Source organism: Salvelinus sp. IW2-2015, unplaced genomic scaffold, assembly GCF_002910315.2.
Source record: "Salvelinus sp. IW2-2015 unplaced genomic scaffold, ASM291031v2 Un_scaffold3070, whole genome shotgun sequence".
NCBI classification, from domain to species: Eukaryota; Metazoa; Chordata; class Actinopteri; order Salmoniformes; family Salmonidae; genus Salvelinus; species Salvelinus sp. IW2-2015.
In genome coordinates this window covers 68,463-95,125 of record NW_019944361.1, presented here as the reverse complement: position 1 = coordinate 95,125, position 26,663 = coordinate 68,463, and the positions used below count along the sequence as shown (strand labels likewise).

Sequence of the window (26,663 nt, the reverse complement as noted above, 5' to 3'; positions counted from 1 at the left end):
TGGTGGTTCCTTTTAACATGAGTCTTCAATATTCCCAGGTAAGAAGTTTTAGGTTGTAGTTATAATAGGAATTATAGGACTATTTCTCTCTACCATATGTATTTCATATACCTTTGACTATTGGATGTTCTTATAGGCACAGTATTGCCAGCCTAATCTCGGGAGTTGATAGGCTTGAAGTCATAAACAGCGCAATGCTTGAAGCACAGCGAAGAGCTGATGGCAAATGCAGGAAAGTGCTGTTTGAATGAATGCTTACGAGCGTGCTGCTGCCTACCATCGCTCAGTCAGACTGCTCTATCAAATCATATACTTAATTATAATATAATAACACACAGAAATACGAGCCTTAGGTCATTAATATGTTAAAATCCGGAAACTATCATTTCGAAAACAAAACGTTTATTCTTTTAGTGAAATACGGAACCGTTACGCAAGAGAAGTGACACAATTTCCCTAGTTAAAAGAAATTCATGTTAGCAGGCAATATTAACTAAATATGCAGGTTTAAAAATAAATACTTGTGTATTGATTTTAAGAAAGGCATTGATGTTTATGGTTAGGTACACATTGGTGCAACGACAGTGCTTTTTTCCATGAATGCGCTTGTTAAATCATTGAATGACGATGAGAGAGGTTTTGTCTCTAGAGGCACCATTTAAGCCAGGTGCGGTCACTGTATGTGTGGGGGGTGGAACATAAGGGCTAGCTAAGGCATATTGAGCAGGGCTGGAGGCTCTACAGTAAATTAAGACAAAAATGACTAACCAAAACGGCAATGGACAAGGCATATTTACATTAGGGAGAGGCATGTGTAGCCGAGTGATCATAGGGTCCAGTGAGTAGCTAGGCGAGCTAGAGGCACGGTGATTCAGACAGCTAGCAGGCCGGGGCTAGCAGCAGGCTACCAGATGGGCCTTAGGGGGACGTCGCAATGGGAGAGCCTGTTGAAACCCCTCGGACGGTTACGTCGGCAGAACAGTCGTGATGGATTGGCGGGGCTCTGTCGGCAGCAAAGGGTCCAGGCCAATTGGCAGAAGAGGTATTGAAGCCCAGGAATTATCTGATGGATTTCTTCGGCTAGCCGGGAGATGGGCCTAGTTCGAGGCTACCTCCAGGCTAACTGGTGCTTGCTTCGGGACAGAGACGTTAGACTGGAGTAGGCACTCGGCTAGCTAGCTGCGATGATCCGGAGTAAAGGTTCAGAGCTTGCGGTAGGAATCCGGAGACGTGGTAGAGAAAGCAGTCCGATATGCTCTGGGTAGATATCGCGCTGGCAGGCTGGCAGGAGTTGCCTGGGCCGAGGTGGCAGTCCGAGTTAATGGTGATGACCGCTAGCAGTGGCTAACTGACTAACCCAGGCCTGCAGACTAGTAGCTAGTTAGCTGGCTAGCTTCTGAAGGGGTTCTGGTTCAAAAGTGTAAAAATAACAGATCCATACGACATTGGTGAGGCGGGTTGCAAGAGAGTATCTTCAGTCCGTAGATGGATAATGAGATTAAAAATATATACTAAGAAAAACTATATATACTAAGAAACGATATACAGGGGACAGGACAAGACAATTAAAACAGACATCCCACCTTTTTTCCTCCTTGCCTGGTCTGTGAGTTTTGGTGGGCGGCCTCTCTTGGCAGGTTTGTTGTGGTGCTATTCTTTCATTTTTTAAATAATGGATTTAATGGTGCTCCGTGGGGTGTTCAAAGTTTCGGATATTTTTTATAACCCAACCCTGATCTGTACTTCTTCACAACTTTGTCCCTGACCTGTTTGGAGAGCTCCTTGGTCTTCATGATTCCGCTTACTGTTGTTGCAGACTCTGGGGCCTTTCAGAACAGGTGTGTGTGTGTGTGTATCAAATCAAATGTATTTATATAGGCCTTCTTACATCAGCTGATATCTCAAAGTGCTGTACAGAAACCCAGCCTAAACAGCAAGCCATGCAGGTGTAGAAGCACGGTGGCTAGGAAACTCCCTAGAAGGCCAAAACCTAGGAAGAAACTTAGAGAGGAACCAGGCTATGAGGGGTAGCCAGTCCTCTTCTGGCTGTGCCGGGTGGAGATTACAGAACTGGCCAAGATGTTCAAATGTTCATAAATGACCAGCATGGTCAAATAATAATAATCACAGAGTTGTCGAGGTGGCAGCAAGCAGCACTCAGGAGTAAATGTCAGGTTGTCTTTTCATAGCCGATCATTAGAGTATCTCTACCACACAAGTGGCTCAGGTAGTGCAGCTACTCAGGATGGCACATCAATGCGAGCTGTGGCAAGAAGGTTTGCGTGTGTCTGTCAGCTAGTGTCCAGAGCATGGAGGCGCTACCAGGAGACAGGCCAGTACTCAGGAGAGTGGAGGAGGCCGTAGGAGGCAACAACCCAGCAGCAGGAGCCTACCCTCCGCTTTGTGCAAGGAGGAGCACTGCCCTGCAAAATGACTCCCAGCAGGCCTCCACGTCTCCTGATGTACTGGCCTGTCTCCTGGTAGCGCCTCCATGCTCTGGACCCTACGCTGACAGACACAGCAAACCTTCTTGCCACAGCTCGCATTGATGTGCCATCCTGGATGAGCTGCACTACCTGAGCCACTTGTGTGGGTTGTAGACTCCGTCTCATGCTACCACCTAGAGTGAAAGCACCGCCAGCATTCAAAAGTGACCAACCACCCAGGAAGCATAGGAACTGAGAAGTGGTCTGTGGTCACCACCTGCAGAACCACTCCTTTATTGGGGTGTCTTGCTAATGCGCTATATTTCCACCTTTTGTCGTCATTCCATTTGCACAACAGCATGTGAAATTTATTGTCAACGTGTTGCTTCTCTAAGTGGACGTTTGATTTCAGACAGAGTGTGATTGACTTGGAGTTACCATTGTGTTGTTTAAGTGTTCCCTTTATTTTTTGAGCAGTGTGTGTGTAATATATATAATAATATATAAGATCTGGTGTAACCAATTACCTTCATCAAGTCACAACTAGTTAAATAAAGTCCATCTGTGTGCATCTAGTTCACCCATGATCTCAGGATATTATATATATATACTGAGATCATGTGACACTTGATTGCACACAAGTGGACTTTATTTAACTAGTTATGTGACTTCTGAAGGTAATTGGTACACCAGATCTTATTTAGGGGCTTCATAGCAAAGGGGGTAAATACATATGCACGCTCCACTTTTCCGTTTTTTATTTTTTAACATTTTTTGAATCAAGTAATTTTTTTCACTCCACAAATTTGGACTTTTTGTGTATGTCCATTACATGAAATTCAAATAAAATCAATTTAAATTACAGGTTGTAATGCAACAAAATAGGAAAAACACCAAGAGGTGATATCTTTTTGCAAGGCACTGTACTATAGAGAGACAGCACATGTACTATAGAGAGACAGATACTGTACTATAGAGACAGAAGGCTACAGAGAAGATACTGTACAGAAGCTTAGTCCAGGCTTAGTCCAGGCCAGATTACCTTAGTCCAGGTGTAGTCCAGGCAGAGCACCTTGTTTGTGTATTTTGAGTGTGAGGAGTCCAGTGGTGAGTGTTGTGTGTGTTCTTGTGTTCCTGGCCTGCTTGCATTTCTGTCTGTCTGGTGTGAGCCTGGCCAGGCATGATGTCACAGACACAGGAGGGGTGATGTGGGATGATGGCTGAGTCATCGAGACCCAGACACGCAGAGAGACAGGCCAGCTCAGAGAGAAGCTGCTAGCTGCAGTCCAACTACACTTCTCTCTCTGTGGGATTGACTTGAAGTTCATCAGGGAGAGGTTGTTTGCAGTCTGAACTCAGGGAAGTTCATCATCAGGAGAGAGGCTTGTTTACTGCAGCCTGATACTCCAGGGAAGTTCATCATCAGGAGAGAGGCTTGTTATGCAGCCTGATAGTCCAGGGAAGTTCATCATCAGGAGAGAGGCTTGTTACTGCAGCGCCTGATAGTCCAGGGACGTTCATCATCAGGAGAGAGGCTTGTTACTGCAGCGTCTGATACTCCAGGGACAGTCTATCATCAGGAGAGGGCTTGTTACTGCAGCCTGATAGTCCAGGGAAGTTCATCATCAGGAGAGAGGTTGTTACTGCAGCCTGATAGTCCAGGGAAGTTCATCATCAGGAGAGAGGCTTGTTACTGCAGTCTGATAGTCCAGGGAAGTTCATCATCAGGAGAGAGGCTTGTTACTGCAGCCTGATAGTCCAGGGAGTTCATCATCAGGAGAGAGGCTTGTTACTGCAGTCTGATAGTCCAGGGAGTTCATCATCAGGAGAGAGGCTTGTTACTGCAGCCTGATAGTCAGGGACGTTCATCTCGGAGAGAGGCTTGTTACTGCAGCCTGATAGTCCAGGGACGTTCATCATCAGAGAGAGAGGCTTGTTACTGCAGTCTGATAGTCCAGGGACGTTCATATCAGGAGAGAGGCTTGTTACTGCAGCCTGATAGTCCAGGGAGTTCATCATCAGGAGGAGCTTGTTACTGCAGCCTGATAGCCAGGACGTTATCTAATCAGGAGGAGGCTTGTTACTGCAGTCTGTTACTCAGGGACGTTCATCATCAAGGAGAGAGGCTTGTTACTGCAGTCTGATACTCAGGGAAGTTCATCATCAGGAGAGAGGCTTGTTACTGCAGCGATAGTCCAGGGACGTTCATCATCAGGAGAGAGGCTTGTTACTGCAGTCTGATACTCCAGGGAAGTTCATCATCAGGAGAGAGGCTTGTTACTGCAGCCTGATAGTCCAGGGACGTTCATCTCAGGAGAGAGGCTTGTTACTGCAGCCTGATAGTCCAGGGACGTTCATCATCAGGAGAGAGGCTTTGTTACTGCAGCGCTGATAGTCCAGGGAAGTTCATCATCAGGAGAGAGGCTTGTTACTGCAGCCTGATAGTCAGGGCGTTCATCATCAGGAGAGAGGCTTGTTACTGCAGCCTGATAGTCCAGGGAGTTCATCATCAGGAGAGAGGCTTGTTACTGCAGCCTGATAGTCCAGGGACGTTCATCATCAGGAGAGAGGCTTGTTACTGCAGCCTGATAGTCCCGAGGACGTTCATCATCAGGAGAGAGGCTTGTTACTGCAGCCTGATAGTCCGAGGACGTTCATCATCAGGAGAGAGGCTTGTTACTGCAGCCTGATAGTCCAGGGACGTTCATCATCAGGAGAGAGAGCTTGTACTGCAGCCTGATAGTCCAGGGACGTTCATCATCAGGAGAGAGGCTTGTTACTGCAGCTTCTGATAGTCCAGGACGTTCATCATCAGGAGAGAGGCTTGTTACTCGAGCTTCTGATAGTCCAGGGACGTTCATCATCAGGAGAGAGGCTTGTTACTGCAGCTGATAGTCCAGGGACGTTCATCATCAGGAGAGAGGCTTGTTACTGCAGCCTGATAGTCAGGGACGTTCATCATTCAGAGAGGAGGCTTGTTACTGCAGCCTGATAGTCCCAGGGACGTCTCATTATCAGGAGAGAGGCTTGTTACTGCAGCCTATAGTCCAGGGACTCATCATCGGGAGAGAGCTTTTTACTGCAGCCCTGATAGTCCAGGGACGTTCATCATCAGGAGAGAGGCTTGTTACTGCAGCTTCTGATAGTCCAGGGAAGTTGGGGCCCAGTGCAGAGGAATAAAAGATGGATGGAAATGGGGCTTACGAGCTGTGTGAGCAGTAGTGAATATGGATATGCGTCGCATCTGTTTCTACAGTGCAGTGAGTGAACTTGACTGCAGTGGGAGGGAGGTATATCCTAGTAAATAGGCCACAACCTGAGCAGTGCAGTGTGAGAGAGGCCCCCTGTCAATCTGATGGGATGCTTTATAAAGCCTCTGTCTCAGCCTTCCTCCTCATGATCAATACTAACATGCTATGGCAATTAGCTCACATGCTGGAAAACCAGGGCATTAGTTGACTTACCCGTGTTACTACAGGGAGAGGGGCTGGCTGAAGGAGGGAGGGGTCTGTACAGTACAGGTTGCTGGAGCTTTGTTACGTGACCGTGGACTTCCCATCCCTCCTCTCTCTCTACCTCACTGTCGTCCCTCTCCTCCCTCCTCTCTCTACCTCGCTGCCGGACCCTTCCTCTCTCTCTCTCTCTCTCTCTACCTCGCTGCTGGCCCCTCTCCTCCCTACTCTCTCTCCTTCTCCTCTGATAAGTGGTGTGAGCTGTGAAGGCATCATTTATTGCCATGGGCTTCCCTCAGAGAGGACTTAGTATGGCTCCCGGCAGGATCCTGGCAGCCATTGAACAAGTCTCTGAGCAAGAGGAGTTTGATTTCTGTTACTGCTGTTGTTACAAATGAGATGAATGTCCTCTGTGGCGCGAGTGTGTATGTATCTGTCTGTGTGTTTTTCGTTGCACTGTAGTTATGGCGACTACAACGACAAGTGCAAACAAGTCTGTCAGAAGGACAACCTCAGAATGTTCCGGCAAGTGCAAACAACAGCATAAATACAGACTGCATTTACAGACCATGACACACTATTAATGTGACTGTCCGTTTGGTTTTCCAGAACAAGTAGCTGCAGTAGATTCGCCTGGGCTGGGTGTTGAGTACAATCCACCACACTCTATCCCTGTGGGGAACCGTAGGTCTATGTATTTAACCCTGCTCTCCCCTTATGGAATCCACTATGAATAAAAACACTTCCATCAGCAAAAACTCTCCCATTGATCCGTGTGTTGGATTGAAATGTTAATTGCGCGTAACACATTTGAACCCAGAATGTAATTTGCTCGGGTGCGCTGGAGGCAGTGGAATGAATTGATTAAATGTAACTCAGCTGAGATTAGAGTCTGGGGAGAAGGCCTGTGCTGTAGAAAAGTATTCTATTTTTAAAAAAGAACTCAATCTGGTGAAGATCTCCAGGTCTTGTTAAGAGGTTCCAGAACCACTGTAATTTGGAGATGTAATGCTGTTTTAAAGCTCTGGTTTCCTCTCCTCGGGAGGCTTAATGTCATTTAGAGAGAGAGAGGAGAACTGTATATTTGTTCAAGCAAGCTAACAGTGTGCTTATGTTTGTTTTATTTTAAAAAGCTGCTCCAACACTGAAAAGCGTTAATATTTATACATTGTAATATATGCCATTTAGCAGACACGTTTATCCAAAGCGACTTAGTCATGCGTGCATACATTAAGTATGGGTGGTCCCAGAAATGGAACCCACTACCTTGACGTTACACCGCCATGCTCTCCCTTATGGAAAAAGATTGCAATCAGAGTGCAGTAGAACTGCAAATACTGTGTCCAAAATGTTATATCATTTTTTTACTGCAGTACTTTTGCATTGTAACTGCAGTTACGCTTCCAACACACCGACAGCCTCATTGCGCAAAATAGTACACAGCATCATCTGGACATGTAACAAAGTTCAACATTCACCTTCTGCTACCATTTCTGTCCAGCCATCTACGCATACAGTTTGACGCATAAGTTCGATAAATCCAACATATACACCACACCGAACACACTGCAACTGCCTCTGCAATGCGTTTCCTTGGAAATGAATAGAATTCTGGTAGACCAAAATGTAATGACGCTGTCGGTGTGATCCAAGCATTACAGTGCAGTATAACTGCAGTTGAACTGCAGTACATTGCAGTTATTCTTGCAAATACTGCATCCAAAATACCACAGCCGACACAAGTTATTGCACTTTTACTGCAGTTTCAAAAGCTACCAACTGAGCTACAGAGGACAATGTATTCCTTCTATGGAACATGTATTCTGTTTGTATGACATCCCCAATAATAGGCCTAACAACAGGTAGCCTGTATTTCATGTGGCAGTTTGGTGGAACATAAGTGTAAAATGTGATTAATATCTCTGTTACAGAAAATGCTGGAGGCCTCGGGGATCCCAAAAAATGATAAGTGATGAGAGAAGAGGCCGATCCTTCAGATACTGAAAATACGAAGATAGGCTACACTCCAGATGGAAGATGCCCTCCAAATGAAGAAAGATTCACTTCAGACGGATATCTTTACAACACCTCAATTAGCTCAAAGCATATTTATGCATAAAATATCAAAGTTATTATTTTTTTTATATATAAACGGTTGGTTGTTAAACCTGGTTTGATGCTCTTAACCTCTGCAATGTTGCCAGGTATTTCTGTTGTTTTGCTGAGTGTAGTGTATTACCTACAGATGTCTATTGAACATTACTGAATCTGATTAAAACAATCATGAAGACTAGCCTCTAAAGATTCAGATCTGACCAGAGAACAAGACTTTCTTAATGTCCTCCGTAAACCACTGTTGTAAATGCATTGCTACGTACAAATGTATGTTAAGGTAGGGCTTGACATTCAGGTCAATTTGCCAATGTCACACTAGTCCGAATGAAAGAAATACTGGCAAGTGTCAACATCTGGCAGGCAAGCGAATGATGCTCGCATAAATTCAATAGCTAGTGATTTTATCTTTCCTTTGGGCTGAGCAAGTAGCCTACAGGATTCATACAGACATTGGGAAGTCAAATTCAATAACTTTTCAAGCAATTAATTGTAATTTTCAAGGACCTACATTTTTATATTGAATTGTCATAGCCGATAGAAAAAAATCTCCCCAAAACTAGTAAGCAAAAAAGTATGCATTGAGAACTTAGAGAATAATACATGTTTTATTAAGCCTTCCAAATAGCATTATGCAATGACAAAAATATTTTACATTCTAAAACATGTCAGAATAAAGCGAACATTGCCTGACTAAATAGACTGTATGTTGATGCTCCCAACACAAACACACTAATGAAGTCTGTGGCAGCTAGTCAGTCTCACCATTTGAAATGTTGAGGAGTTATTGTATCATGTTTTAAAACAAAGTGAGCAAAAATCGGGTTCCCTTTGTAACGGAACGATTTGTATGGAAAACCAAGTTGAAGCCAACATTCCAATGGGTGTCTTGCTCATAATCACTGCACGTGGTTTTACCGCAAAGATGGCAACAGACCTACTCGGGAAACAAATGAAAGCGGATAGATCTCTCTCTCTCAAACTGATCAGAAATTAAATCAAGGAATAATTATATTGCAGTGAAACTTCTAAATCGGCTACCTTCAATGACTTTTCTAAGACCAAATAGCCTCGAAGAAATGTCTGATTATCAAGTTAGGCTATTCTAGCAAATAATCTACCAAGACGGAACTTTATTGCAGGTATGCATACCCATTCTTGCCTCAGCATTTATTGGTATTTATCATAACCTTGAAGATGTTTCCTACCGCTGTCGGTCTTCAGTGAGCTGTTCCACACAACAATCTCAAACTAGGCTTAATGTGTAGTTTATGGCGCGCGTGTGATAAATAATCAACATAACGAACTCACAGCTTCAGGAATTCTTTATTATATAGCCTAGATTAAATATAGCATTTTTACAATATATTTTTTTCACTGGCCCAAGTTGGCCACTGACCGGGATGATCAACTGGCCCGGAGGGTTTCCAAAACCTACCCGGGCCAGCGGGCAGCCCTGAATGTCAGGCCCTGGTTAAGGTGTTAAATAATAGGTCATTGAAGGTGTATGGATGCGGTTGAGGGTAGGATGCTGTGTTACATAGACTTTTCATATTCATATGGCCATTATGGAATTGGTGGAGGCGGTTCAGTTTGAGATAGATGGCCTATGGTAATTATATCCAGACAGTATTCCACCAACAGGTGACATGAATTACTTTTCAAAAATAGGTTTGCACATTAGACAGAGTTTTAGACCAACAGCTTTACTTAAAAGCCACTATAGTCAGTTATGGGGCAGGGCTACATCCAGTATCAGTAGGTCTGTCAGAGACGTTATCTAAGTAGAACTGCTTTCAAAATGGAGGACTAAACACGTGAAAGTCTTAGGAATTCTGGCATAATTATGTGCTCTATAGCATTGAGGTCCTTGAAACGTTTACATAGTATTGCTAGAGTATAATATATGCCATTTAGCAGACACTTTTATCCAAATTGACTTAGGCATGCGTCATGCATACATTTTACGTATGTGTGGCCCCAGCAGGAATCAAACCCACGATCCTTGGCGTTGCAAGCACCATGCTCTACCGACGGAGCCACAGAGACACACATCCAGGGTATTATCTGATCCATAGTGATACTACACATGGAGATAGGAAAGATCGAATTATCAATGGTGATGCTTCAGTATGCTACAGAGAAATTGTAAAGACTGGAATGGAATTAATGGAACATATGGAACACATGGAAACCATGTTTGATTCCGTTTAACTGATTCCATTCCATCCATTTCAATGAGCCCATCCTCCTATAGCTCCCCCCACCAGCCTCCTCTGTATCATGAAGCATGGTATGCTACATAATGTTAAATACTCCTCACAGCCTGCAACTATCATGGTCATTGTTACTCAGTCTAATCAATGACTGTCAATCAGAAGTAGTGATACTTAGAATGTATGTGAGTGGAAATTAATTGATTTCTTTTTAAGTTGTTTATGCTATTAGTCCATGCGCTCTTGAAGACCCCCTCAGAGCGGGCTTGTGCCTTTGACATGACATGCGATGCTGTTATGATTTGTTTTATATGCTATATACTGTACATACACTCACTACAGTTTGCCATCACAATATCACTAAGTGTATAAAAATGGTTCAGAACAGCATTATTGAAACCAAACAAACCTAGCATCCTTTTCCTCAAATAAATCTATACAAAAATCTTTCACATATGCTTACAAGTGTCTCCATTCTCTAGTTCAGGGTTTCCCCACCCATCTACACACAATAACCCATAATGACAAAGTGAAAACAAGTTTTTCCAAATCTATTGAAAATGAAATACAGATACCTAATTTCTATAAGTATTCACACCTGAGTCAATACTTTGTAGAAGCACCTTCGGCGGCTATTACACCTTGATTGTCTTGAGGATGTCTGTATCAGCTTTGCACATCTGGATTTGGAGATTCAAGTGTTTTCACAGATTTGAAATGGGATTCTAGTCTGGACTTTGGCTGGGCCACTCAAGGATGTTCACATTCTTGTTCTGAAGCCATTCCAGCATTGCTTTGGCTGTATGCTTGGGGTCATTGTCCTGTTGGAACATAAATCTTCTACCCAGTCTGTTATTTGCACTGAAGCAGATTCTCATCAAGGATTTGCCTGTGTTTGGCTCCATTCATTGTTGCTGCCACCACCATGCTTCACGTTAGGGATGATGTTAGGAAGGTGATGAGCTGTGCCTGGTTTTCTCCAGACATAGTGCTTTGCATTCAGGTCAAAGAGTTACATTTTTGTTTCATCAGACCACAGAATCTTTTGCATTATGCTCCGAATCTTTCACATGCCTTTTAGCAAACTCCAGGTGCGCTGTTATGTGCCTTTTTCTTAGGAGTGGCTTACGTCTGGCCACTCCCATAAAGCCCAGATTTGTGAAGTGCTGTAGATACTGCAGGTTTTCCTCTCTCAGCCAAGGAACTCTGTAGTTCTGTCAGTGTTCATTGGGTTCTTGGTCAAGTCCCTGACCAAGGTCCTTGCCCAGTAGCTCAGTTTGGTCAGGCGGTCAGCTCTAGGCAGTTCCGATAGTTCCATATTTTTTCCATTTCCCAATTATGGAGACCACTGTGCTCTTGGAAACTTAACACTTTCTATGAATACTTTCTGAAGGCACTATCTTTTTTGTTGTACACAAGACTGTAAAAACATTAGGAAATCAGCTCCAAGTGGTTTACATTTTTGAAATGATCGTTTAGTCAAATATATCAGTTTTGGCTTCTAGCGGTATATTTGCAGTCTGCAAATGATTTGTAATCATGTTCCGGCCCCCTGACCATCCACTCAAGAAAATGTGGCCCTCGGCTGAATCTGGGTGATGATCCCTCTAGTGTGTCCCGTCTACATGCTCTACCTCTGTAAGGACATAGATATGTACAGTGCCTTCAGAAAGTATTCATACCTCTTGACTTATTCCACATTTTAATGTTAAAATATGAAAAATCTCACCGATCATGTCATAATGACAAAGTTAAAACATGTTTTTAGAAATATTTGCACATTTATTGACAATGAAATACAGAAATCTACAATAATTTGCAGAAGTATTCAAACCCCTATGCTTTGACACTCCAAATTGAGTTCTAGTGCATCCAATTTCTTTTGATCTTGAGATGGACTCCAAGTTGTAGTGACACCTGTGACCAACTCAATTGTTTGGCCATGATTTAGAAAGAAACACACGTGTCTATAAGGTCCCACAGTTGAGTGCAGAAACTGTACCATAAAGTCCAAGGACCTGTCTGTACCTCCCAGAGATAGAATTGTGATGAGGCATATATCTGGGGAAGAGTATGAAACAAGTTCTAGAGTGTTGAAACGTTTCCAAGAGCAGTGGTCTCCATCATTGGGAAATAACACATTTAAAAAATGGAACTACCCAGACTCTGCCAAGAGCTGTCCGCCAACCAAACAGGCATGAAGGACCTTGGTCAGGGAAGGGACCAAGAACCCAATGACCACTCAGACAAAACTACAGAGTTGTCCTTGGCTGAGATGGGAGAACCTGCCAGAAGGACAAGTCTCTACAGCACTTCACCAATCTGGGCTTTATGGGAGAGTGGCCAGAAGGAAGCCACCCCGGAGAAAAAGGCACATGACAGGAGTTTTCAAAAAGGTACATTTTTTAACTCTTTGGCCTGAATGCAAATCTCTGTCTGGATAAAACCAGGCACAGCTCATCACCAGTCTGGCACCATGCTATGGGGATGCTTTTTAGCAGTAGGGGACTGGGAGACTGTTAAGGATAGGAGGGAACAATGAATGGCGCCAAATACAGGCAAATCCTTTATCAGAACGCGAACGACAGACTGGAGCAAAGATTTATGGCTCTCGACCTCCGCCTCTTCCGAATCCGTACGGGAGTTGCAGCGATGAGACAAGACCGTAACTATTAACAATTGGATACCACGAAAATTGGGGAGAAAAAGGGGGTTTAAAAAAAGATTTACATCCCAACAGGACAATGACCCCAAGCATTAAGCCAAAGCAACACTGGAATGGCTTCAGAACAATGTGAAAGTCTGAGTAGCCCAGCCAAAGTCCAAACCATTTAAAATGGATACCATTGAAAATCTGTGGAAAGACTTGAAGATTGCTGTTCACCGCCGCTCTCCATCTAACTTAACAGAGCTTGAGAAAATGTGTATGGAAGAATAGGAGAAAATCCCCAAATCTAGTTGTGCAAAGCTGATACAGACCTACTCAAGACGACTCAAAGCTGTAATCATCGCCAAAGGCGGTTCTACAATGTATTGACTCAAGGGTTGTGAATACTTAAGAGAATTCTGAATTTCATTTAATACATTTGCTACCATTTAATAAAATGGTATTGTATGTCAATGAGTGACATAAAAAATATTGAATTCATTTTGAATTCAGGCTGCAACACAAAATGGGTATGAATACTTTCTGAAGGCACTGTAGGTGAAGGCTCTATAGAAGTTGCTCTTCAGGGGTTACTGGTGTCTTCTGGCAGCAGCATAAGGAGTTGTAAATCCTGGCAGAATACCTTTCAGCAGAGGGGCTCTGTGGCCTGCATATTTAACTGGTCTCTACTCTGGAGGGAATAGTCTCTGGAGTCTGAACATGGTGATGCACCAAGATTGTTCTAATTAGAGTTCTTCTAAGTCATGTGCCCCAACTGGCACCCTATTCCCTATATAGTGCACTACTTTTGACCATGCAAACTAGTGCACTATATAGGGAATAGAGTGCCATTTGGGACATTAACAGAGATTAGGCTGATGATTAATCTTAAAAGCAAGGCCACCAGGAAAACTACCAGCACACCGATCAGTGATCCACCTTTTGGATGAAGCTCTGAGGTAAATAGTTGACAAGATAGTTATGGTTAAACAGTTATGGAGCAACATTTGGGATTGACAATGTACAGAGTAATGGATTATTTTCTGTCAATTCCTTTAGCAACAAGTGATCGAAGTTGCATCTGACAGAACACAGACTTGGGAGACAGGCGTGTCATCAATGCATCACAAGCACAGAAAAGACAAGACTCATTTATAAGACGTCATTTTCCACAACATTTTATTTTGGATATTACCATAGCTATATGTAACTTTTGACAACAGGTATCAACTACAGAATAATACATTTAATAATTCTGCCATTTCATATTTTCATTTTCTTTTAGCCAGTACATGGTTTGGTCCAGTAACATTCAGTGGATGGTTCTTCCGCTCTCGATGTCCTTGGATCGATAATGTTAAACATATAACACATGCACATGTCATTCACCTGTTTACATCTGGGTAAGACAACGGTCAGACATGAATAAAATCATGTTCTTTTCTTGGAGACACCCATTACTAATAAGGCTATACTTACAGCTATGCACCAAAAGGTTCACTCTGCTGTCTCTAAATATAGAGCACCATATTTACATCTCTATTTACAGACATTTTGTTTAAAAAGAAAAAGAAAAAATATCAAGATATCTTTCTCTGTTAGTTTTTAGTCCGAGGTGCCTTTCAATCTAAGGCTGTACAGGGTTGAAATATAAAACAAAAATATGTTGATTTACAGATAGCTGCAACATGTAGCTTATTGCCAATGCCCTTAAAATATATCCCCACATCTCCCTACAACCCCATTTCTTTCCTTCTTTACTAAGCCCAGTCCTTTAAAGCTTACAGACAGGAATCTCTCCTGAAAGGTGCATGTGCTCTACTGAACCACTAATCCTGAATGTAAAACCTTCACCCTGCAGTGTCCAGTAAGGTGTGGGTGTGTGTGTGACACACTGCGATGTTAGTCCCCAACGAAAGACTCACGGGCCCACTTCAACACATAATAATCTTTAAAACAGCAGATCGTTCAAAAATATAACTTTTTAAAACATATATACATACTCAACATATACCCTTCAAAAACAAACAAACCAGCCTGCCAGGCCAGTCAGAAGACCAGCCTGCCAGGCCAGTCAGAAGACCAGCCTGCCAGGCCAGTCAGAAGACCAGCCAGAAGACCAGCCTGCAGGCCAGTCAGAAGACCAGTCAGTTACAGTAACAGAAAGTAAAACAGTCTAACAAAGCAAAGCGTGGGTGGGTGACACAAGGTCCACTGGAATACAGAACACCAATGCAGTTTTCAATAATTAGTACATTTTTCTTTTCAATTCTCCTGCTCTTCTATTGATCTTAAAATGCATTTTTCTAGATGTTACGTCAACATGGCAGGTGGTCAACCAAGGACTGACCAACATGTGAACGGGACCACATTAAATCTGTGTGGGTCCGCTTGCCTGCTACCTTGAGGCCAGCACAGGAAAAAGATACACTACTAGTCTACCAGTGTACTTTACATTCAGCTGACACGTCGTCATGAACTTTGAATCATTTCAGGAGTTTTGCCCAATTTGCAAATGAACAGCAGTAGTTATAATTACAGATGAATGACCCTTTCTGTTAGAATAGTGTCTAAAAGATTGCAGCTCCTACCTGTATTCACTATACAATAGTAAGTATAGTAGTATTTGACCCAAATAGGTGAATGTATTCTGCATTGAGATTGGAATAAAGGCGGAGCTGAAGCATTATTTTCCCAGGTTACTGGCTCTCAGTAACACCAAAGTAAACCAGATGTGTTGAAGTAGCACTTGTTAAACAGCGGTTTGGAAACAATCATTCATGTTGCCTTCCAAATCTATTCAGTGAGAGCTGTATAGCCATCTAAAACGCATCTTTATTCCATACACTTCAAAAATACAAACTAAAACAGATTGTCTGTGTGCAATATCAAAGTGAAATAACGTTTCAGACAGTAGGTCACTGTCACTGTAAAATGGAGGTCATCAATGAATCAAATTAAAACATTCTAGAAGTTACCAAGTTTGTCTCAGTTGGTCGTTGTGTTTTAAGACTGCATGGCAGGAGCTTTATTCAACATGAAGGTTACAGGTTACTTCCCTTCCTCCAGGACCATGTATGGTGACTGGTATCTCTGTCCTGTCTCCTCTCCAGCTGTATGAAGACTGGTATCTCTGTCCTGTCCTCCTCTCCCAGCTGTATGAAGACTGGTACCTCTGTCCTGTCCTCCTCTACCTCTCCAGCTGTATGAAGACTGGTATCTCTGTCCTGTTCTCCTCCATCTCTCCCAGCTGTATGAAGACTGGTATCTCTGTCCTGTCCTCCTCTACCTCTCCAGCTGTATGAAGACTGGTATTCTTGTCCTGTCCTCCTCTACCTCTCCCAGCTGTATGAAGACTGGTATCTCTGTCCTGTTCTCCTCTACCTCTCCCAGCTGTATGAAGACTGGTATCTCTGTCCTGTTCTCCTCTACCTCTCCCAGCTGTATGAAGACTGGTATCTGTCCTGTCCTCCTCTACCTCTCCAGCTGTATGAAGACTGGTATCTCTGTCCTGTTCTCCTCTACCTCTCCAGCTGTATGAAGACTGGTATCTCTGTCTTGTCTCCTCTCACTCTCCCAGCTGTATGAAGACTGGTATCTCTTTCTTGTCCTCCTCCATCTCTCCCAGCTGTATGAAGACTGGTATCTCTGTCCTGTCCTCCTCTACTCTCCCAGCTGTATGAATACTGGTATCTCTGTCCTGTCCTCCTCTACCTCTCCAGCTGTATGAAGACTGGTATCTCTGTCCTGTCCTCCTCTATCTCTCCAGCTGTACTCTCCCAGCTGTATGAAGACTGGTATCTCTGTCTTGTCCTCCTCTATCTCTCCCAGCATACCCTTTACTTAGTAGACAGTAGATCAATAATCGAATTTAAGTGCTTACCCTTTAACTATCACGTGCTACTACTTACCCACTGTTAAAAGTTTGGTATTTTGTACCCCAAAATATAGTTAATCGAAAATCAAACCCACATCCATATTTATGTTTACATCAACACCCCAACTAACTTTACAATTTAGTTCAAGTTCTGTTACCTCGGCTCATCAACACCCAACTCATCTTAGAATTGAGTTAAGTTGTGTTACCTCATTCCCGGGGGAGCTAGTGATGTAGCAGAAACAAAAGAATCCCCTGCAGCATGCAGCTCATAGGTCCTAGTGAACAAACAAAAACAATAAAAAGTGTAATCTTTTAAGACAACAGCAGAAGGCAGGTTTTGATGGTGAGGTGTTCTGAGGTCAGACGTATGCTACAGCGGTGACTGTGGTTGGACAGATTGGACTGGCAGAGTGGTGTCAGAGGGCGCCAGGGAGTGTGTGTCATATGACCTGGCAGCAGCTGGCCTGAGAGGTACACAGGAGCCCTTCTCTAGGGCTGCGCTGGATGTTCACAGAGATGCTCTTTTCACACAGAGGTAGCTGGAGAACATTACTTTTCAGCTTGTTCAGCTTGTTATTCTCCTTGGTGGCCAGGGCCAGTTCGCTAAGTGCTGCTGCCGTTTGGTCTGTGTATGTCCTTGGAGTGTTGACAGCGGTGGTGGGCAGAGCGATGGTGTCTAACTCCAGGTCCAAGCTGCCGTTGGAGCCGATGCACATCTTCCAAGAGGACCTCTCCTGTGTCTTGACGCTGCCAGCTGACAGGCTGCTGGACAGACTATTGGACAGGTTCTGAGGGTCTATGATGAACTGGCCCATCCCCCCTGCCAGGCCGGGGCCTCCACTTCTCCCCCTGTGCTGTAACTGGGAGCTGAGACACAGGCTCAGGAGCTTCAGGCTCTCCACCAGCTCTGCTGCCCCGGGGCTGCGGGAGGCACAGTGTCTCCGCGTGGACCCTGAGCCTGAAGACGAGTGGTTACTGCTGCCGTTAGAACAACTTGAGGGGGAACCCTGTCCCTTACCACCTCCTCCCCCACTACTACCACTCCCTCCATTGTCACTACTCCCCCCACCTCCCCCTCCAGGAGGACTGCCCCTGTCTGGTCCTGAGCTGCCCCCCTCCCCGGGGGGTTTACTCTGCCCTCCACTGCTCCCTCCACCATTTCCCCCTGAGTTTCCAGGTGGGCCCTCACTGCTGTCCCTGCGGTTCCAGCTGTAGGTGAAGCCTGTGTCCTTGTCCAAACGCCGGCGGTGGCTCTCGGAGTCGTCGTCGCTGGTCTCTGAGCTGGAGCAGGACGAGCCACGGCCTTGGCTCTTGCGGCGGTGATAGCGTTTCTGAGTGGTGCCCGGCGACCCGGCCGCTGCAGCAGCGATGTTCATCTTTAGCCGGCTGAGTTTGGGTGGCAGCCCCTCGTCCATATCGAAGTCGTCGTCTGACTCCCCCTCCTCCTCAAAGATCTGGTTGAGGACCGGGGCGCTCTTCCTGGAGGTCAGCCGGTTGGTGATAGACGGAGCCTTGCGACGCAGGATCACTTGGGTGGACAGAGGGGACGGGTCCTCTTCCTCCTCTTCATCCTCCTCCACCCTGAACAGGCAGCTGCGCTGCTTGGCTGAGGAGGTGGAGGGTGTGGGGGCCGTGGCCCCAGCTCTAGGGGGCCCAGAAACGGGAGCAGGGGCACCGGAGGCCCCTGCGTTGCTCTCGTCCCTGCGGAGCTCCAGCAGGCCTTTGGTGCGGTGTCCGTTGAGAAGGTTCTCAGCGCTGCGGGCGGGGGACTGGGGACCACCAGCGTGGCAGATGGAGGAGGCTGCCAGACTGTCCTCGATGTCCTGATGCATGTCAATCTTCGTCGGCCAGGACTGCCTGGAAGAGCAGAGAGCAGACCAGAGTTACCCAAACTATTCCCCTGGTTAGTATACGCTGCAATGACTTTATATAGAGTCAGGATAAAATAAACAGTATGATCTTAGAATGAGGTCAGATGATTCATGTGTAATCCTGTACTGAACTGCTGAACCTGACTGAACAGCTTAGTGAGTCAACATTCTTCTAATGTAGAAGGTCCTTGTTGACATGGCAGAGCGAGAAAACAAACAGAACAGAGCGCTGGGGATCCCTCTCGACGGAGCCCGGGCACGTCCCAGCGGCACGCAATCTAACACAATTAATCCCATGGTAGTCCTGGCTGCCGGGTGCATGTGTAACCCTCCACGCTGCTGCATGGCGGTGGAGGCTGGGTCGGGTCGCCACGGGGCCCTTAGTGCTGCTCTGCTACCATCCTAGTTAATTCAGCCAGGCTTTCAAAAGGCGTAACTAAAGTAGAATCTCTGACACACACCTCAGCTGTGTGACACCGCTCAGACTCCATTCACTCTCACAGACTCTACAGATAATCCCTGAAGCCAACTCCCTGATGAAGCTCAGCTTCAGCCCACGATGGCACAGAGAGAGAGAGAGAGAGAGAGAGAGCGCGGGGGCACTATGCTAACACACTTAGCATTCGCCCTCTTGTCCAGGTCACTGTTTTGGGCATATATAAACTGGGATGTGCATGCATGATAAACAGTAGACTGTTGTTATTCCTACAAATAATTGAACCACTATCAGAATGTTATTTTTTTTCTGTTATGATGCCATGTTGCCTGATGCCACACGCTGACAGTGTTTCTGTTATGATGCCATGTTGCCTGATGCCACACGCTGACAGTGTTTCTGTTATGATGCCATGTTGCCTGATGCCTGTATGCCACACGCTGACAGTGTTTTCTGTTATGATGCCATGTTGCCTGATGCCACACGCTGACAGTGTTTCTGTTATGATGCCATGTTGCCTGATGCCACACGCTGACAGTGTTTCTGTTATGATGCCATGTTGCCTGATGCCACACGCTGACAGTGTTTCTGTTATGATGCCATGTTGCCTGATGCCACACGCTGACAGTGTTTCTGTATGATGCCATGTTGCCTGATGCCACACGCTGACAGTGTTTCTGTTATGATGCCATGTTTGCCTGATGCCACACGCTGACAGTGTTTCTGTTATGATGCCATGTTGCCTGATGCCACACGCTGACAGTGTTTCTGTTATGATGCCATGTTGCCTGATGCCACACGCTGACAGTGTTTCTGTTATGATGCCATGTTGCCTGATGCCACACGCTGACAGTGTTTCTGTTATGATGCCATGTTGCCTGATGCCACACGCTGACAGTGTTTCTGTTATGATGCCATGTTGCCTGATGCCACACGCTGACAGTGTTTCTGTTATGATGCCATGTGCCTGATGCCACACGCTGACAGTGTTTCTGTTATGATGCCATGTTGCCTGATGCCACACGCTGACAGTGTTTCTGTTATGATGCCATGTTGCCTGATGCCACACGCTGTTTTCTGTTAAAATAGCAACGGTACAACCCTCAAAAACAAAGTGCAGTGAATGGAGGAGCGCAGGCCAGCAGAAACAGTAGATGTGCAGTAGAAACCTGTACTGCTGCACCAGACATTACAGTGGATTTGGCTCACATTCTGCTCCTGCACCCAGAGGAACACGACCCAGGAGATAAAAATTGGGCCTTTCCCTCCGAGCACCTGTTTGGCAATGGGTTTCTGGTCAAATGGGTTCCAGCGAGCAGGTCAGGAGGGAGCAGCTTTAGCCTGCATGCGTTTGATCTCTCCTCTCTTCTTCCTCCAAAAGGAGTGTCTCGCTCCCTCTCTCTGCTTCTCTCTTGGAATATCAAAGCCAGACTTCCCTTTTCTAGGTCACTCCAAAGCATTTACTGCAGTCAGCCTTAAAAACACATTTGTCACCACGTTGAGGAATCACATGACCAGAGGGGGCGGGATGGAACCAGACCATGAGGAAAGGACAGCATGGGTTCTCCTCCTAATGCCAGGCACGGTCAACGACACCAAGCAGAGCAGCACCCACAGCTACTGAAGCATAAGAGGTCAATTACCGTCAGAGCCTTGGCTGCTTCCTCCTCCTAGTCATTGAGTCGTCGTCATTATGACAATCTGAATGGCCCCAATAAATGGATGAGTTTGTGTAGCAGGCTATTAAACAGGCATTGGTGTTGCGTGGTGGTTGGTTCTGGTGGTTTCATCCGGAGGGAATGTTTTGGTATTGTGTGTATGCGTCACACGTGTGTGTGTGTTGAGCGTCACATGTATGTACAGTTGAATTCGGAAGTTTACATACACCTTTGCCAAATACATTTAAACTCAGTTTTTCACAATTGCTGACATTTAATCCTAGTAAAAATCCCTGTCTTAGGTCAGTTAGGATCACCACTTTATTTTAAGAATGTGAAATGTCAGAATAATAGCAGAGAGAATGATTTATTTCAGCTTTTATTTCTTTCATCACATTCCCTGTGGGTCAGAAGTTTACATACACTCAATTAGTATTGTGTAGCATTGCCTTTAAATTGTTTAACTTGGGTCAAACATTTTGGGTAGCCTTCCACAAGCTTCCCACAATAAGTTGGGTGAATTTTGGCCCATTCCTCCTGACATAGCTGGTGTAACTGAGTCAGGTTTGTAGGCCTCCTTGCTCGCACACGCTTTTTCAGGTCTTCCCACAAAATTTCTACAGGATTGAGGTCAGGACTTTGTGATGGCCACTCCAATACCTTGACTTTGTTGTCCATAAGCCATTTTGCCACAACTTTGGAAGTATGCTTTGGAAGCATTGTCCATTTGCGACCAAGCTTTAAGTTCCTGACTGATATCGTGAGATGTTGCTTCAATATATCCACATAATTTTCGCTTCCTCATGATGCCATCTATTTTGTGAAGTGCACCAGTCCCTCCTGCTGCAAAGCACCCCCACAACATGATGCTGCCACCCCCGTGCTTCACGGTTGGATGGTGTTCTTCGGCTTGCAAGCTTCCCCTTTTTCCTCCAAACATAACGATGGTCATTATGGCCAAGCAGTTCTATTTTTGTTTCATCAGACCAGAGGACATTTCTCCAAAAAGTACGATCTTTGTCCCCATGTGCAGTTGCAAACCGTAGTCTGGATTTTTTAATGGCGGTTTAGAGCAGTGGCTTCATCCTTGCTGAGCGGCCTTTCAGATTATGTCGATATAGGACTCGTTTTACTGTGGATATGGATATTTTTGCACCTGTTTCCTCCAGCATCTTCAAAAGATCCTTTCCTGTTGTTCTGGGATTGATTTGCACTTTTTTTCTCAGTACGTTCATCTCTAGGAGACAGAACGCGTCTCCTTCCTGAGCAGTATGACGGCTGCTTTGGAGTGACCTAGACGGCTGCATGGTGTTTATACTTGCGTACTATTGTTTGTACAGATGAACGTTGTACCTTCAGGCGTTTGGAAATTGCTCCCAAGGATGAACCAGACTAGTGGAGGTCTACTATTTTTTCCCCCTGAAGTCTTGGCTGATTTCTTTTGATTTTCCCCTGATGTCAAGCAAAGAGGGACTGAGTTTGAAGGTAGGCCTTGAAATACATCCACAGGTACACCTCCAATTGACACAGTCAACTTAGTGTATGTAAACTTCTGACCCACTGGAATTGTGACACAGTGAATTAGAAGTGAAATAATCTGTAAACAATTGGAAAAATTCCTTGTGTCATGCACAAAGTAGATGTCCTAACAGACTTGCCAAAACTATAGCTTGTTAACAAGAAATGTGTGGAGTGGTTGAAAAACAAGTTTTAATGACGCCAACCTAAGTGTATGTAAACTTCCGACTTCAACGGTATGTGTGTGTGTCACCTGAACTGGGCCTTGATGTTGCTGGGGCTGGAGGAGCGTGTCTGGACCTCCTTCTCCTGTTTCTCTCTCAGGATCCTCTCAGCCAGCAGGAAGTAGGTGGCAGTGATGTGGTTGTACTTGTTGGTCTCCAGGGCTCTGGAACAAACACCATGGACAGAACATGTTAGGACAGGCTGGGAGAGAAGGCCAAGAGAGGGTTACACACCCACACACGAGAGACAAGTACGGTATGTCAACAGACAAGTCACCGCAGAGCAAACCCAATCACGTCGGCATTTAAAGAAGCCATTTGACGCATCTAAAATGTAAACAAAGCAACATAACAGGTTCTAACCTTTCGTTGCCCTCTAACCCCTCTGGAGTCAATGACAGTAGATGGCTGTGTGTCAAATACCTCGTCACTTGCAGAAGATTAACGGCCATCTGCAATTGTGTGTGTGTAGGTTAGGTCTGTGGCGGTCATTCAATTTTGTCATCTGGTGATTGTCATGCAAATAACTGTTGGTCTCATGGTAACTGACCGTTAATTAACATAAACATGTTTAGCTGAATAAAATAGAAAGGATATTTTCTCCAAGGGAGTGTGCTCATGCAGCCATTCTGTGTTGAGCGGTTAACAAAGAAACAGGTCCTGCTATATGCTTCATTTAGAGTTATTTATGAGACTTTAGCTGTGATATAAAAAATCTAAACATATAGCCTAATGTTTGTAAATTTTAAAGACTGCATGATGCGACTAATGATTTGAAAAAAGTTGCATGAAAGGCATGAGCTCTGTTCTGTTTCTTGCACAGGCTGCACACACTTCATCAGTCTCTCATTCACAATTTTACAAGCTCTTGATAATATTCTCATCCATCAGACTATTCTCAATTTAATCTGGTCTTTACATACAGCCTACTAATATATGTGGAATTATTTTTGATTTAGAAGGCACACAAAAAACCAAAATGTAATCCATAGCCTGCACTGGAACAGCGGAATTGAGTTTACGTGCAGCGCGTCTATAAGGCTTGGGGAAGCTTTCTCTAAAGTAAATAGAATTGCCAAAACTATATAGCCTAATTAGCCTTACCTCGTCTATACAGAAATAAATCTAATCATTCAAAATAGGCTACCGTCGCACTTTTTGCTTTAACTTGGCCAGGTCGCAACTGTAAATGAGAACTTGTTCTCAACTGGCCTACCTGGTTAAATAAAGGTGAAATTAAAAAAATAAAATCATGATTTGGCCAAAGAAGATCATTAGCTAAAAAAAAAAAAGTGGATTGTTCTAACCGCATTGCCTACAGTGGGAAGGAAAGGCAGCGTGCGCAATTTGGGCAGATTATTGTTGAGTTGCGACTGTCTGAAAAGTAGAGAGGCCAAGCCAGGCGTATCGCAATATTCAAAATACAACCGCGGGAAAACAGATTGGAAAACAAATTGTTATTGCTGTAAAGAGAAGATGAGGAAAATACTAATTTGTCCTTTAGTTATCAAAATTCTCAACTTAATTGACGAACAACAGTTTAGTCTATTTTATTGGCACAGCAGAGAGCAAAGCAATATGTCCGGTGAGTGCACATTGTGCAGATTGACTATTTATCATTGTCGAGTCAGTGCTACTTTAAAGTTAGTTATTGGACAACAGTTTCCTGCTCCAGTTTAGATGGACGTCATATTATATTTGTCTCCCCTGCTAGTAGGCCTATTAAAAATGGACAATGTCGTTTTAATTGATTGTTCCTCAGTGTCAGCAGAATAGGCTACTCTGTAATTTGTCAAATTAAAAAAGATTCTGCTAATGTCTCCAGTCATATAAAGTGTAATAAAATTGCATGAAATGTGTTTATAAAAGACCACATTTTTCCCATACAAAGAAGAAACCTATCTGATATAGCCTAGGCCTACTCTACACTATATGCACTCAGCATTCATTTAACCTTTGTCTTTTTTGCAACACAGTGATTGAGTTATATTATTAGCCTATGACTATCCAATCCACTCATCACATTATAATAAAGCATTCCATGCATCATTGCATTTGCAGACTTATGTAAGATGCCTATTTATTCATAAAGGTGCACTTTTATGGTGAAATGTGCTACTCCACACCACGCCTATGTATACCAGGTAGACTACACCGGTTGGAAAGAGGATTAATGTGCTACTCACACCACGCCTATGTATACCAGGTAGACTACACCGGTTGGAAAGAGGATTCATGTGCTACTCAACACGCCTATGTATACCAGGTAGACTACACCGGTTGAAAAGAGGATTCATGTGCTACTTACACCACACCTATGTAACCAGGTAGACTACACCGGTTGGAAAGAGGATTAATGTGCTACTCACACCACGACTATGTATACCAGGTAGACTACACCGGTTGGAAAGAGGATTAATGTGCTACTCACACCACGCCTATGTATACCAGGTAGACTACACCGGTTGAAAGAGGATTCATGTGCTACTCACACCACGACTATGTATACCAGGTAGACTACACCGGTTGAAAGAGGATTAATGTGCTACTCACACCACGCCTATGTATACCAGGTAGACTACACGGGTTGGAAAGAGGATTCATGTGCTACTCACACCACACCTATGTATACCAGGTAGACTACACCGGTTGAAAAGAGGATTAATGTGCTACTCACACCACGCCTATGTATACCAGGTAGACTACACCGGTTGGAAGAGGGATTAATGTGCTACTGACACCACACCTATGTATACCAGGTAGACTAACACGGTTTGGAAAGGGATTAATGTGCTACTCACACCACGCCTTGTATACCAGGTAGACTACACCGGTTGGAAAGAGGATTCATGTGCTACTCACCCCACGCCTATGTATACCAGGTAGACTACACCGGTTGGAAAGAGGATTAATGTGCTACTTACACCACACCTATGTATACCAGGTAGACTACACCGGTTGGAAAGAGGATTAATGTGCTACTCACACCACGACTATGTATACCAGGTAGACTACACCGGTTGGAAAGAGGATTAATGTGCTACTCACACCACGCCTATGTAATCCAGGTAGACTACACCGGTTGGAAAGAGGATTAATGTGCTACTTACACCACGCCTATGTATACCAGGTAGACTACACCGTTTTGGAAAGAGGATTAATGTGCTACACACCACGCCTATGTATAACGGTAGACTAACCCGGTTGGAAAGAGGATTAATGTGCTACTTACACCACGCCTATGTATACCAGGTAGACTACACCGGTTGGAAAGAGGATTAATGTGCTACTCACACCACGCCTATGTATACCAGGTAGACTACACCGGTGGAAAGAGGATTAATGTGCTACTCACACACGACTATGTATACCAGGTAGACTACACCGGTTGGAAAGAGGATTAATGTGCTACTCACACCACGACTATGTATACCAGGTAGACTACACCGTTGGAAGAGGATTAATGTGCTACTTCACCACGCCTATGTATACCAGGTAGACTACACCGTTGGAAAGAGGATTAATGTGCTACTCACACCACGACTATGTATACCAGGTAGACCTACACCGGTTGGAAAGAGGATTAATGTGCTACTCACACCACGACTATGTATACCAGGTAGACTACACGGTTGGAAAGAGGATTAATGTGCTACTCAACCCACGCCTATGTATACCAGGTAGACTACACCGGTTGGAAAAAGGCATGTGCTGTTTCTTGCCTTAGCGGCACACACTGGGTATCATTCACAAGTGATAACATTGTCACCCATCAGACTATTCTCAATTGAATCTTATACTAAATAATATAATAGGAATTAATTTTGATTTAGAATGGACCATTATCATGCACCTGCCTGAAGACAGGGGGAAAATACATGTCATCATTTAAATAGCGAATGGAGGACGCTTTTCCCGCGGTCCATTTTCATGCCAGCCAGGTAGGCTACTCCTGTTGTAAAGAGAAGCAATGTGCTTAATATCAGGAAGTTGAGAATTAAATATAGTAAGCCTATAGAAGATTATGAGATCCTCTTAAGAGGCCATTAAATCTCAGTTTGAATAGCCTATAGAAATGTTGCACAACATGAGCTCATGATTTTCCATTGATGTCAGAGTGGTTAGAGGGACAATAGAGCCCTGAGTACCAGGCCATTAGGACCTAATGGAGGACAATAGAGCCCTGAGTACCAGGCCATTAGGACTGATGGAGGGACAATAGA

The 26,663-nt window shown here is 44.5% G+C and overlaps 2 protein-coding genes across 5 annotated transcripts in view; one reads left to right on the top strand and one right to left on the bottom strand.

The window, feature by feature from the left end:
• Positions 1 to 10,658, top strand: part of ano10a (anoctamin 10a) — a 37,328-nt gene extending 26,670 nt beyond the window's left edge. Inside the window, exon 13 of the mRNA XM_070440853.1 lies at positions 7,810 to 10,658. Coding sequence (XP_070296954.1) covers positions 7,810 to 7,851 — 42 coding nt within the window. The 3' untranslated portion in view covers positions 7,852 to 10,658. The remainder of the gene's footprint in view (positions 1 to 7,809) is intronic.
• A 3,357-nt stretch (positions 10,659 to 14,015) lies between these two features.
• snrka (SNF related kinase a) overlaps positions 14,016 to 26,663 on the bottom strand; it is a 49,268-nt gene continuing 36,620 nt past the window's right edge. Inside the window, exons 5-8 of one of the 4 annotated variants that reach the window (XM_070440850.1) lie at positions 22,470 to 22,604; positions 16,629 to 18,590; positions 16,190 to 16,521; positions 14,016 to 16,142 (exon numbers count right to left, since the gene is read on the bottom strand). In XM_070440850.1, coding sequence (XP_070296951.1) covers positions 17,174 to 18,590; positions 22,470 to 22,604 — 1,552 coding nt within the window. In that variant the 3' untranslated portion in view covers positions 14,016 to 16,142; positions 16,190 to 16,521; positions 16,629 to 17,173. Of the gene's footprint in view, positions 16,522 to 16,628; positions 18,591 to 22,469; positions 22,605 to 26,663 lie in introns of all 4 variants that reach the window. The other 3 variants (XM_070440851.1, XM_070440852.1, XM_024142317.2) reach the window with 3 other exon arrangements.